Source organism: Oryctolagus cuniculus, chromosome 13, assembly GCF_964237555.1.
Source record: "Oryctolagus cuniculus chromosome 13, mOryCun1.1, whole genome shotgun sequence".
NCBI classification, from domain to species: domain Eukaryota; kingdom Metazoa; phylum Chordata; class Mammalia; order Lagomorpha; family Leporidae; genus Oryctolagus; species Oryctolagus cuniculus.
This window is the reverse complement of record NC_091444.1, coordinates 13,307,412-13,320,756: the sequence shown is the minus strand read 5'-3', so window position 1 is coordinate 13,320,756 and position 13,345 is coordinate 13,307,412. Positions and strand designations below refer to the sequence as shown.

The following is a 13,345-nucleotide window of genomic DNA, read 5'->3' as shown; positions in this document are numbered from 1 at the left end:
TTTAAAAGCATATCACTTTCATATTTGTCAGAGGAGTAAAGAACTTAAAAGAGTGTTTTGTTTTGCAGAGCCATGTACAGTTAGTGTGGATGACATGAACAGGAATCACATAGAGATGAAGTGGAAATATGAAGGAAAAGTCTTACACGGTGATTTAATAGATTTCGTGTGTAAACGGGGATATGACATATCTCCATCAACCCCACTGTCAGAATTATCTGTGAAGTGCAACAGAGGAGAAGTGAAATATCCCTTATGCATTAAGAAAGGTAAAACAGTAATGCTTTCTCCAAAGTTCTTACTTGGTCAGTATTTGCCACCTGGACTGAAAGTTTATCTTTTTTTTTAAAGATTTATTTATTTATTTGAAAGTCAGAGTTACACAGAGACAGGAGAGACAGAGACAGAGAGAGAGAGGTCTTCCATCCGATGATTCACTCCCCAATTAGCCACAACGGCCGGAGCTGCGCTGATCCGAAGCCAGGAGCCAGGAGCTTCCTCCAGGTCTCCCACGTAGGTGCAGGGGCCCAAGGACTTGGGCCATCTTCTACTGCTTTCCCAGGCCATAGCAGAGAGCTGGATCAGAAGTGGAGCAGCTGGGTTTCGAATCGGTGCCCATATGGGATGCCAGTGCTTCAGGCCAGGGCATTAACCTGCTGCACCACAGCGCTGGCCCCCTGCAAGTTTATTTTAATGACCTGAAGTAATTCACCAGTATCATCCTTACTGTCTAGGTTGGGAGTGAGCCAACTTCAAATTTCCAATCTGCTTACATTTCCATACACTTAATTGGATGACTATGTTGCTATGTTGACATCTTTAATTATGATAAGTCAATTTTTAAAAAAAATATTTTATTTATTTTGAAAGTTAAAGTTTCAGAGAGAGAGAGAGAGATCTTCCATCTGCTGGTTTACTCCCCAGATGTCCATAACAGCCAGCTCTGGGCCAGGTCAGAGCCAGAAGCTTCTTTTGGATCCTCCACGTGGGTGGCGGGGGCCCAAACACCTGGGCCATCTTCTGCTGCTTTTCCTGGGTGCATTAGCAGGGAGCGGCCTCCTCCGTGGAACGGCCAAGACTCGAACCGGCGCTCATACCTGATGCATGCACTTGATCTTAGCCAAAAGGCCGAGAAGCGATATACCTGATGCATGCATCACAGGTGGCAGCTTTACGTGCCACGTCATGATGCGGGCCCCAGTATGTCAGTTGTTTGAAGGGAAAAATCAAGAGGATTTATAAATATTACCAGACTATAACAGAACTGGTGACCCTGATCTGAATGCTCAACAACGCTGTAAAACACTGGTCTTTGAGTTTCCTGGGGCCTATTGTCTCAGAAAAGGGCTTGGTGCAAGTGTATGCTTTCATAGGCTCCAAGGATATGAATATATATTCTTTCTTTTGAAAGCAGAAAAAGAGAGAAAGAGAGAGAGAGCAAGAGAGTATTCCCAAACCCTGGTTCTTTTCCCAAGTCCTGCAATGGTTGGGCCGGGCCAGGGCTCAATGCAGCCAGGAACTGGGAACTCAATCCAGGTCTCCTACGTGGGTGGCAAGAACCCAGTTCCTTGATCCATCACTCCAGCCTCCCAGGGTTTACATTAGTGGTAAGGTAGGGTTGGAAACTAGAGCTTGAAATCAAATGCAGGTACCACGGTGGGGGACACAGAGGTTTTAACTGGTGCCTTAACTGCTAGGCCAAACACCCATCTCAAGATTATTACTTATAATATGAAAAAAGGGGAGAGAATGCATACAGAAAGCATAGCTTTATAAGACATCTCACATTCTTTCATTTTTGGCTAGAAAAAATAAAATCAAGATTGTTAATACTTTGATAATTTACAGATAAGATACAGAGAGGCAGAGGCAGAGAGAGAGAGGTCTTCCATCTGCTGGTTCACTCCCCAGATGGCTGCAATGGCTAGAGCTGCGCCAATCTGAAGCCAGGAGCCAGGAGCTTCTTCTGGGTCTCCCAAGTGGGTGCAGGAGCCCAAAGACTTGGGCTATCTTCCAGTGCTTTCCCAGGCCATGGCAGAGAGCTGGATCGGAAATGGAGCAGCCAGGACTTGAACCGGTGCCCATATGAGATGCCAGCACCGCAGGAGGTTTCCTTTACCTGCTATGACACAGTGGTTCCCCCAATACTTTGATACTTTAAATACATATTTAAATATGATAACATGGGATTCTAAGTGTTTCACTAAATTTTACAAACTGACATTGTTGCAGAAGTGTTTACAATATTTAAAAAATATTTGAGAACTGCCTTAAAATGCCTTTACATATCTTAGGTAAAATTTTGAAAGCACTGGATACTCATTGTGTACTTGAAAAATTATTTTTGCAGAATCTACAGGAATGTGTGCATCCCCTCCACTTATTAAACATGGAGTCATTATTGGTTCAATAGTAGGCACCTATGAAAATGGCTCCTCAATAGAATACCAATGTTTTGATCACTATTTTCTACAAGGATCTAGGGAGGTGTATTGTGTAGAAGGAGTGTGGACGACACCACCGCAGTGTTTAGGTAAGTACTGCTAGATATACCTCCAACAAGGTAAACCTGTATATGCTTAACTTTCTGTGATTTTAGAGTTGATACAATACTAATATAATGCTTTTCCTCCTGCATTTTTTAAGTGTGTCTATTTAAATATTGGCTCCCATTTTTTTCTTCTGGCTCACAGATAACTGTAGTCAAGTTGTTTATTATATTATTATTTATTAAGTGCAATCCATGTGTCAGGTGCCAATTTGGTGTGGGGCTATATGTAGAATAAACTACAGTGGTGTGAGTAATCAGGTTAAGAGTCATCAATCAGTGTGAGTGGTTCTATCACAGAAAACACGTGTATACTTGGGGATCAAGAATGGAAGTGAGTGCCTGTGCAGGGGAAGATGAAACACGTGAAGGCTTTGTTAGCAGGGCATACTCACAGACGTAATGACATTTATCATGGCTCTGCGAAGGGGTAAGACAGCGTATGTACAAATAATAGGAAGACATTTCTTTGTTTCTAGTTCTGGCTTTTATTAATTTTCCTATCTTACTTCACCAGTTAGGACTTTAGAGTAATTTTGAATGGGAGAGGTAATGACTGCCTTTGCTTCCCAAATTCATAAGTAAAACTTTCAATAATTCATCTTTAAGTGTGGTGTTATAAATATTTTTATAAACCAAATTAAAGATGTAAAAACTTTCTATTTTGCTAAAAGTACTTATTTTCAAGAATCTTCATTCATTTCTAATTTTAGCAATGTATTGAAACAACCATATGATTAATATCTTGGTAATTTGTCTGTAATTTAGTGGATTATATTGCTTCTTTTTGAATGTTAAAGCATGTATTCTTATAAGAAATCCCACATACTAGTGATAAAGTATGCTTATGATATGCTGTTGGATTCTACTTGCTATTTTTTTACATAGGAGTGTTGCGTTTATTTCTATGAGTAGGAGTGATGTGATATTTTCCTTTCAGATTGATTATAAAGTTTCTGCTGACCACATACAATGAATGGGGAAGTGTTCCCTTTATTTGATTCTCTGGAATTTGGGCAAGACTGGCACTATTTCTTTCTTTCTTTTTTTTACATTATTTTATTTTATTTTTATTTTAAAGATTTATTTATTTATTTGAAAGTCAGACTTACACACAGAGAGAGAGGTCTTCCATCTGCTGGTTCACTCCCCAGATGGTCACAACAGCCAGAGCTGCGCTGATCCTGCCAGGAACCAGGAGCTTCTTCCAGGTCTTCCCACGTGGGTACAGGGGCCCAAGGACTTGGGCCATCCGCTACTGCTTTCCCAGGCCACAGCAGAGAGCTGGATCGGAAGTGGAGCAGCCGAGACTGGAACCGGTGCCCATATGGGATGCTGGCACTGCAGGCAGCGGCTTTACCCACTACACCTTAGGGCCAGCCCCTACATTATTTTAAATTTGTTTGAAATCAGCTTATCTATCTTTCCTTGCTTTTGGATTTTAATTGTACTTAATTTTTCCTTTTAGTTTGTGGTTATAGAGGAATTTTATTTTTATTTCCATCTTGGTTTTGTAAAATATTTTTTTTTCTTTTTTTAACTTTTATTTAATGAATATAAATTTCCAAAGTACAGCTTACGGATTACAATGGCTTCCCCCCCATAACTTCCCTCCCACCCGCAACCCTCCCCTTTCCCGCTTCCTCTCCCCTTCCATTCACATAAACACAAAGTGAAAAATACTGTTTGAGTACTAGTTATAGCATTAAATCACAATGTACAGCACATTAAGGACAGAGATCCTACATGAGGAGTAAGTGCACAGTGACTCCTGTTGTTGACTTAACAAATTGACACTCTTGTTTATGGCATCAGTAATCATCCTAGGCTCTTGTCATGAGTTGCCAAGGCTATGGAAGCCTTTTGAGTTCACCGACTCTTATCATATTTAGACAAGGTTGTAGTCAAAGTGGAAGTTCTCTCCTCCCTTCAGAGAAAGGTACCTCCTTCTTTGATCACCCATTCTTTCCACTGGGATCTCACGGGGATCTTTCATTTAGGTTTTTTTTTTTTTTTTTTTTTTTTCCAGAGTGTCTTGGCTTTCCATGCCTGAAATACTCTCATGGGCTTTTCAGCTGGATCCACATGCCTTAAGGGCTGATTCTGAGGCCAGAGTGCTGTTTAGGACATCTGCCATTCTATGGGTCTGCTGTATATCTCGCTTCCCATGTTGGATCGTTCTCTCCCTTTTTTATTCTATCAGCTAGTATTTGCAGACACTAAAGACTGGCACTATTTCTTTCTTAATAATTATAAGAATTCACCAGAGTTGTCATCTGTATCTTGAGTTTTCTGTGTGGGAAGATTTTAATGACAACTTCAATTTGCTTAATAGGCATGAAGTTATTATCTATTCTCTGTCAGTTTGGGTATGGAATAGTTTTTTTGCAATTTGTCCATTACATATATATTGTCAACTTAATCAACCTAAAGTGCCCCATGACTTCATTTTTTAAATGTTTCTAGTGATGTATCTTTTGTTATTACTGCAGTTAGCACGTATCTCCTTTTCATGTCTTGCTAAGGAGGTCTTTTCAAATAACTAACATTTGCATTTTTTAATCCTTTCATAAAAGGTTGCTCTCTATTTCATTAGTTCATGCTCTTAACTTTTATTTGTTCTCTTCAAATTTCTTCTTTTTTTATTATTTTTTTTTCTAGCCTGTTATAATTTTTTAAAACATTCATTTATTTGAAAACCTGAGAGAGATCTTCCACCCTCTGGTTCAGTCCCCAGATGGCTGCAACAGCCAGTGCTGGGCCAGGCCAAAGCCAGGAGCCAGGAGCCAGGAGCTTCTTCAGGTCTCACTCATGGATAACAGGGACCCAAGCACTTGGGCTACCTTCCGCTGCTTTTCCTAGGCCATTATTGAGCAGCTGAATCAGAAGTGGAGCAGCTGGGACATGAACTGGTGCCCATTTGGGATGCTGGCATTGCAGGAAGAGGTTTTATCCACCACACCACAATGTTTGCCCCTCTTAGCCTATTTAGATGAGCACCTAGATTACTAACTTTCAGCTTTTATATTTTTTCCTAAATTATCAATTTCAGCATACAAATTTTCCTCTGAGCACAACTTTCACTTCATCCCACACATTTTTATATTTTGGGTTTTTATTATCACTCAGTTGAGTTCATAGTGTCCATTTAGATATTCTCTATAAATTCTGAATAATTTAGAACTTTTCTAAGTTCTAAACATTTGAGGAAATTTCTGGCTTTCTTATGGTTATTTATTTTTAGTTTAATTACATTGAGATATATATGAATTATATATTTTTCTTTGAAATGCAATGATACCTCATTTATAATAGAAGAGTATTTCTTTTAGGTAAATGTTCTTTTGTACTTAAAGAAGTTTACTTTGTAATTGTGTCCACAGTTATTTTGTGTATGTCAGTTTGAACTTTGTTTTGCTGTTACTTTTATTTATTTGAAAGTCAGAGAGAGAGAGAGAGATAAAGACAGAGAAATCTTTCATTCATTGGTTCACTTCCCAAATGCCTGCAACAGCTGAGACTGGGTCAGGCTGAAGTCAGGTTCCCAGAAGTCAACTCAGGTCTCCCATGTGGGAGCTGTCACTGCTGCCTCCCAGGATGCTCTTTAGCAGGACACTAGAATTGGAAGTAGAGTCCAGACTTAAATCCCAGGCCTTCTCAGATGATGGCCCAAGTCCTGTGGTTCCTGCCACTTACATGAGAGACCTGGATGGTGTTCCTGGCTCCCGGTTTCAGCCTGGCCCAGCCTCTGCCTGCTGCAGTCATTTGCAGTCATTTGCGTGAGTGAACCAGGAGATGAAAGATGTCTTTCTCTCTTCCTCCCTGCTTTACTCAGACTTTCAAATAAATAAGAAAATCTTAACAACAACAGCAACCACAACAACAATAGACAACTAAAGGAAAACCAGTGCAGAATATCAGGTTCCTTTTTCTATGCTCCCAGCCCCTGAGTTCTTAGCTTCTCAAGTTTTTGGCTGCTTTGCCTGCCCAAACTATTATCAGTCTATTTGCAATCCCAGGAGATTTTCAAAAGCTCTGCTGAAGCTTGGCCATTCTCTACTTGGTCTCTCAGCTCAGTTGAGCATGAGCACTTTTCCAAAAGGAAAATGACACTTGGGATGTTGACCTCATTTGAATGAATTTTCCCCCTCCAGAGACTCAGTTCCTTGACTACCTTGGAGGTTCTCTTAAAACCTTGAAAGTCTTGCTTTCTCTTAGCTGTTTTTCAGAGTTACTAATTCTTAGTCTGGTTCTTGGTTATTTCTGATATGAGCTACTTTGTCATAGCTGAAAGCAGAAGGTTCATGAATCAATTTTCAAATTTGTTTTAATTAAAATCTCAAATTCTGTAAAACAATGACTTCCTAAATTATAAAATTTGACTTCATTTTCAAAACTGGTTTGCAGTGACTTGAAAGATTTTATAGTTTTCCTGATATCTTTTCATTTTTATTGTCTGAGGAACTTTTAGCACACCATTTGACACATGGACATTCAATAAACACTTGTTGAAAAACATAACTGAATCAGTAAACTTGCTAATTGCAGGTGTGTTTTACATGCTGTAGTAGCAACTCTGGACATGTTTACCTATCTCAGAAGTTACTCCTTAATACTAGGTCACCCAAGCAAACACGGACACAGGAAATCTCATTTTCTGAAATGAGCAGATATTTGATATTTTTAAAAAATATTTTTATGGGAAAAATCAAGTTTTGTTAGTTAACTTCATATTTAGTTTAATATTTTGTACTCTCTTGTTTTAATATATGCAGGAAAAGACATGCTTAGAATTTAAAGCTTTTTAATCCAATTGCGACATTCTTTGACAGTTAATTATTTCATGTTATTAGTAGTTGTTCATTTATATGCAATACTAGTCCATTTTTATGGGATACAGAGCAATAATATTTTAATACATATACACAGAGCTAACCAATAAAATTAGGCAACTAGCCTTTCAATTTCCTTCTTTTCTTTGTGATAGAGCCCAGCAGATCCTTCCTTCCAATTCTTTACATAGTGTATAGTTCATTACTGTGAACTATAGTTGTCCTTTGTGCTATGGAACAAAGCTGTAAGATAATGCTTCTATCTGACTATGTTTTGCTACCTGTTATTCAATCTCCCTCTATTCCCACTCCATCTACCCTTCCCAGACTCCGGTCATCCTTCTAATTCTGATCTATTTAACTGGAAATTTAAAAGTGAGAAAGCTATCAATCACTTTGGACAGCATCAGTTTACAAATTTTGAATCAGGATTGAGAATCTAGCTTGTTTGTATTTCCATAAGCCATTAGCTATTCTATGATCAATGGTTTGTCTCATGAATAATTTATTTGAACTTTCTAAAGAGATAAAGAGCACTATTTCAAAGATGTTCATAATTATCAGTGCTCCTCCAAACACTTTTTTATTGGTCACTATCTTTGAAAAACCTAATCCATGAAACTAAAGGACTGGCAGTACATACCCTTGCTCCAAATCCAGAGCCCTGGGGGGAAATGCTGCTCTGTTTCCTGGGCGTGATTCTATTTTCTAACTCAGTCACTGTATCTTATTTACTTGCCACTATCACTTCTGAGAACTTTAAGGTCTTTGTTAGTAGGTAACATATGATTTCTGTTAGTACCAAGATATATCAAGAAAGTTTTCTTTTTTTTTCCAGAGCCTTGCATATTATCTTTTTTTGAAATGGAAAAGAATAATTTACGCCTGAAATGGGATTTTGACAATAGGCCTTATATTTTCCATGGAGAGTATGTTGAGTTTCTTTGTACAAGAAATAGTTACATAGCTGAGGCATCTACTCTTGGATCTGAACTCAGAGTTCAGTGTGTCAGAGGGCATTTAAAATACCCAAGATGCATTGCGAGAGAAAGGTAAGAAGAGGTTTTCACCTATAGCTATTTCTTTTTGTCAGACTGATATTCAAGAGGTTCATTACGTTGTAAATCTCAGAAATGTTATGTTGTGGAGCTCCAACTTTATCACCATTGGAAAGGAAACAGGATCATATTTTCTTAAACCACATGTACTCCTGGAAGGATTTACTCAACAAGCTTTCTAAGTTGTCTGAAGTCAAAGGATTGTTTGCCATTTGATATGTGTGACAATCTGGAATTGGATAAATAAATCAACTTCTATGTGCAATATTTACATGTGTAGAACTTACATGTTCTGAGATAAGACTAGATTACATTTTCTCCCACTTTTCATTGTAAGTTCAAGTGTAACCAGTAAAGATTGGGCAATGCAGTTGTACAAATGTGTCTAAGTCAGAACAGAAACATTTTATTTGTTATTTAAATGTGTTAGTGTATTTTGAATTCCTCGTTTCCCAGAGGAAAAAAAAGAGTAAATAACTTAGAAATAAAATTGTTAAGAATAGTTAGTGTAATAAGTGACATTGATTTTTAAAAGGAACTAGTGGTATGACGTCCCAAGTATGGTTACTTGCTCTTATCAGTACCCAATAACAAATGATTCAAATGAAATATTGAAGGCATATAATTGTAATAAATACTTGACTGCAATTACTGTTTATTAAAAAAAAAAAACTGACACGCACTCTCTCTCTCTTTCTCTCTCTCTAAAGTTTTTGATCTTACCAACAACCATTACAGACATAAAGCAAATGGCAGAAAGAAGAATAGCTCCTAGATGTAAACCCATGGAAAATCACTTCAACATCTCATAAAAATCCCTTATAAAAGTTAATTTTTAGAAGAAATGTTAAAAATTCCATTTTCACTCTTTTGAATATTTGAAACTACATTGTTTGTGCTAAACATTTTCTTTATTTATAAATAAAGGCCAAAAATATTTCACCTCTAGTTGGGTTATTTGATGTATATAACTTAAACTTTACTGCACATCCTCCTTCTGTTAAAAATTGATCTACCCATCAAAATAGTCTCATTTCCTAATGTCCATTGACTGGACTGTATTGTTTTCAATCTATGTGCAAATTTATATTTGCATTTGCTCTTCTTCATTAATATTAGAATTCTCTGGCACTTTTGTATTTTTTTAAGATTTTTATTTATTTATTTGATAGGTAGAGTTACAGACAGTGAGAGAGAGACAGAAAGGTTTTCCTTCCATTGGTTCACTCCTCAATTGGCTGCAACGGCCAGAGCTACACCGATCCGAAGCCAGGAGCCAGGAACCTCCTCCTGGTCTCCCATGGGGTGCAGGGCCCAAGCACTTGGGCCATCCTCCACTGCCTTCCCGGGACACAGCAGAGAGCTAGACTGGAAAAGGAGCAACTGGGACTGGAACCAGTGCCCATATGGGATGCCGATGCCGCAGGTAGAGGATTCACCTAGTGCACCACGGCGTCGGCCTCCTACTTTTGTATTAATACTAAAGACCCAAACCTGTGATATGAAATTAGAGATTATATTAACAGGTTTACTTTGTTGAATGCTGAAGACACTGTTCTCCAAACTTCCTAAATGTAAAGAATGTTTTAAGTTAACCGTGTTTGCAACAAGGTAAGTAATCAAATTGCAAGGCAGTAAAGGACCCATGTCTTCATATATTATTAGAGGAATATGATTAACTAAAGGAATTACTGCAATTTTTACATTCTACACTTTCCAAGTAATATTTTTTCTAGATTAATTGCTGGAATCATACAGATTGCAAAATTGGAAATCAGTGGGTCTTGCAGCAAGCACTGAAAGATGCCAGTGTCATTGTTACCCAGGAATGTTGGAGACCGGAAACAGCAACATGGGCACTTTTCCATCTGAAGTAACAGTTGTACTCTCAGTTGTTGTTCCAGTTCGTTTGTAAGTGCATGTACGGCACCATCTGGATCTCAGGATCCCTGTAGGACTGGTTGTGGGTGTCAGTGCAGCATAGTTTTCTCCCCTGGAAGCTGTCCAGTTCTCTCACTCAAGATCTTACTTTCTTATGATGATGACGTTCTTCGAACCCCCAACTCAAAATTCTCTAATGTTGTCCTGTAAAATAACTTCTGGAAGCGAAGCCACAGTTGTACCAACTCTGTGAACTCATTCACTATAAAATATGTACTGTAGAACTATCTTTGAGTCCATATTAATTATATCTTCTGTGCTTCTGTAGTCAATCTCATGAAATTAAATATCGATAGGGAAGTGTTAATTCTCTGTAATCCACTCATTAATCAATTGATTAATGAACAATCTTGAACACCTGCTATATGTGGGAGTCATATAACATGTTGGATAATACAAGATTCAGAGATGAATAGAATTAATCTCATTGTATCTAGAGAACTCATTCTACCAGCTTAGTTTAGTAGAAAAGATAAAGACACTCCTAGTTGAAACTCAAATGCCCAGTGGGTCACACATAAAGCATGCATGATGCCTGCAGCTTGTCTGGTGATATTTCTTGTGGACTGAGAGGGGAACACTCTGTCTATCCTGGGCAGCTCCTTCTTTTCTCAAGGTGAATAGCTGTCATGTGGGAATATGTATCTAGTCCTGACACATCTTCTGATTTATTAGTTACAAAATTTACTGATTTAATATGATGGGGTGGTAGAACATTCTGTGAGCAATGCACCCACTAAACTGCCAGCTTTTATGCCTGAAGTGTGAAAGAAATAAAAACTTGAAAATTGCAACAATGGAAGCGGGTCCAAAGCACAACAGAGGTGGTGATTAACTTTTATCATGTGGGTGGCAGGTGAAAGTGTAAAGGTTACAAGATTAAGACATTCTAAGTAGCGGGAATGGCAAAGGTGCTGTCAAATATTTAGCACACACCATATGCTCGGCATTATGCTAAGCGGTGGACACCACCAGTGAGTAACACACAGTGCCTGCTCTTACAGGCACTTACAGGAGAAAGATATAAAAAAATCCCAGAAGATGAATGTGCCAGTAAAGACACTATCTTGTGAGTGAACACCAGGGGACACAGCCTAGTCCTGGATGCCCAAGAAAGTGACAGATTCCCAAGATTTACACAGAGAAAGAAGATTGTTTCTGTTCCAGCAAGAACATGTGGACAGCAGCAAAGAACATGGTGTTTCTAAGAAGCTAAGAAAAATCCTGTGTGGCCTGAGTGGAAAGGAGTGGGGAAGGAGGAACAAGATAACTCTGGAGGAGAGGTAGGCCTGATGCAAAGGCCTTTGTAGTCCAAATTAAAGACCTTGAAAGTCACCAAATGCACAAAGATGCTTACACTGACTTTTACAGACACTGGTGACTGCAGTTTGGAGAGACTGATCGAAGAGGGGCAAGTGTGGCCTGGAGAAAAATGATGCAGTCATTTAGACAAGGTATGCAGTCATATACCCTGGAGGCAGCAGTGGGGATGGTGAAAGCCAGGCTGATTCACGAGACAGTTAGGATGTGAAATCACCATGCTGGCAAGTGATGAGATGTGAGATGAAAGTGAGCAGAGAGAAAAGAGCTCAGGGGGACTCCCTGGCTTTGCCTTGACTAAGCAGCCATGGAAGATGACAAGAAGAATGTGTAAGACGTGCAAATTAGCACAAACATCTGAGTTTTGGAAATGTTATTGTGACATGTCTGTGGGACGACCAGTGAAAATATTAATTAACCAATTGATTTTTCTGATCAGTCCTGTGATGAACCACCCAGGTTCCCAGCAGAAAGACAGACTTCTCTTCAGCGCTTGGGAGCTCTCCATGGTCCATCCCTTACGGGAGTCACCTCAGTAACAGAGCCTTCTCTTTCAGTTCGTAACTCCTTCCCAGCTGGCCTGTACCAATGACTGGTCTGCAGGCATTGAAAACAGGAGAAAAGGCCCCTCACTCCACCAAGAGGCAATTCTGAGGGTTGTCCCGGCTCCTGAGTTCCTGCTGGGATGTTGGCTGGGATCTCTGCTTGAAGTCCTATTGCAGCTCAGCTTCTTCCATCTTGCTTTCTTCCTTTCTCTGCCATGGGTATAAATCTGGGGGCACTCCCTAAAATCCTCTCGGATGCTTGTTTCCATCGCAATGTCTGCTTCCCTGACAACCCTCTATGTAAAAAAGTGTGGGTGTTGAGATGCTGGACTAGGTATAATTTGGAGTTATCAGTCAGTGGACATTTATCACAATTAAAGTAATAGACGAGTTTCCCAGAGTGAGGAAAGATGTAGGCCAAGTTCAGAGTTTTGAAGGCATCCAAAGCTCAATGTTTGAATATAGGCTAGGTTACAACGAAGGAAATTGGTAAGGAATGGCTGAGTTGATTGAATGGATTCCAAAAGAGACAGGGCCTAAAAATGTGGGTGGGATATCAGGGATGAGTCTGAAGGGAACAGCATCAAGCATGGGCTTGAGACTGGAGTAGGGTGAAGAATAAATGTACGTACAAAAACCAGAAACATGTATGCAGAGATTGTCAGAAGTGTGATGGTGCAAGGGCAGATGGGAATAAAGAATATCTCCTTGGACAAAAGTGGGAGAAAGCTGAACATGTTCATAGTAAGTGGGAATAGGACAATAAACAAGGACAAGTGGAAGAGGATAGGAAAATATTGCATAATAGACTCTTAAAAAGAAGAATTCTTCAAAAGGTGAGAAGAGACAGGACCAAGGGCACAGAAGGGGAACAGCCCTTGGCCAAGAAGAGGAACTGGATTTGTGGCTGGAATAAGGTCATCCACATCACAGTTCCCGTGACAGTTCCTGTGAAAGTGGAGGAGTATCTGGGCCGGGAAGTCATGGACTAAAGAGAATGAAGATGTTTGAGAAAGCCGTGGAGGGAGTAAGATGATGGCAGAAGGCAGGGACCGCTTGATAAAAAAGCATAATCCAGCAAGGGGATTCAGCCGACTGACT

At 39.4% G+C, this 13,345-nt stretch overlaps 1 protein-coding gene across 1 annotated transcript in view; it reads left to right on the top strand.

Moving 5' to 3' along the window:
- Positions 1 to 9,386, top strand: part of F13B (coagulation factor XIII B chain) — a 29,718-nt gene extending 20,332 nt beyond the window's left edge. The window contains exons 9-12 of the mRNA XM_008268712.4: positions 69 to 269; positions 2,351 to 2,533; positions 8,219 to 8,432; positions 9,149 to 9,386. Of these exons, the coding sequence (XP_008266934.1) occupies positions 69 to 269; positions 2,351 to 2,533; positions 8,219 to 8,432; positions 9,149 to 9,155 (605 nt within the window). The 3' untranslated portion in view covers positions 9,156 to 9,386. The remainder of the gene's footprint in view (positions 1 to 68; positions 270 to 2,350; positions 2,534 to 8,218; positions 8,433 to 9,148) is intronic.
- The last annotated feature ends 3,959 nt before the right edge of the window (positions 9,387 to 13,345 follow it).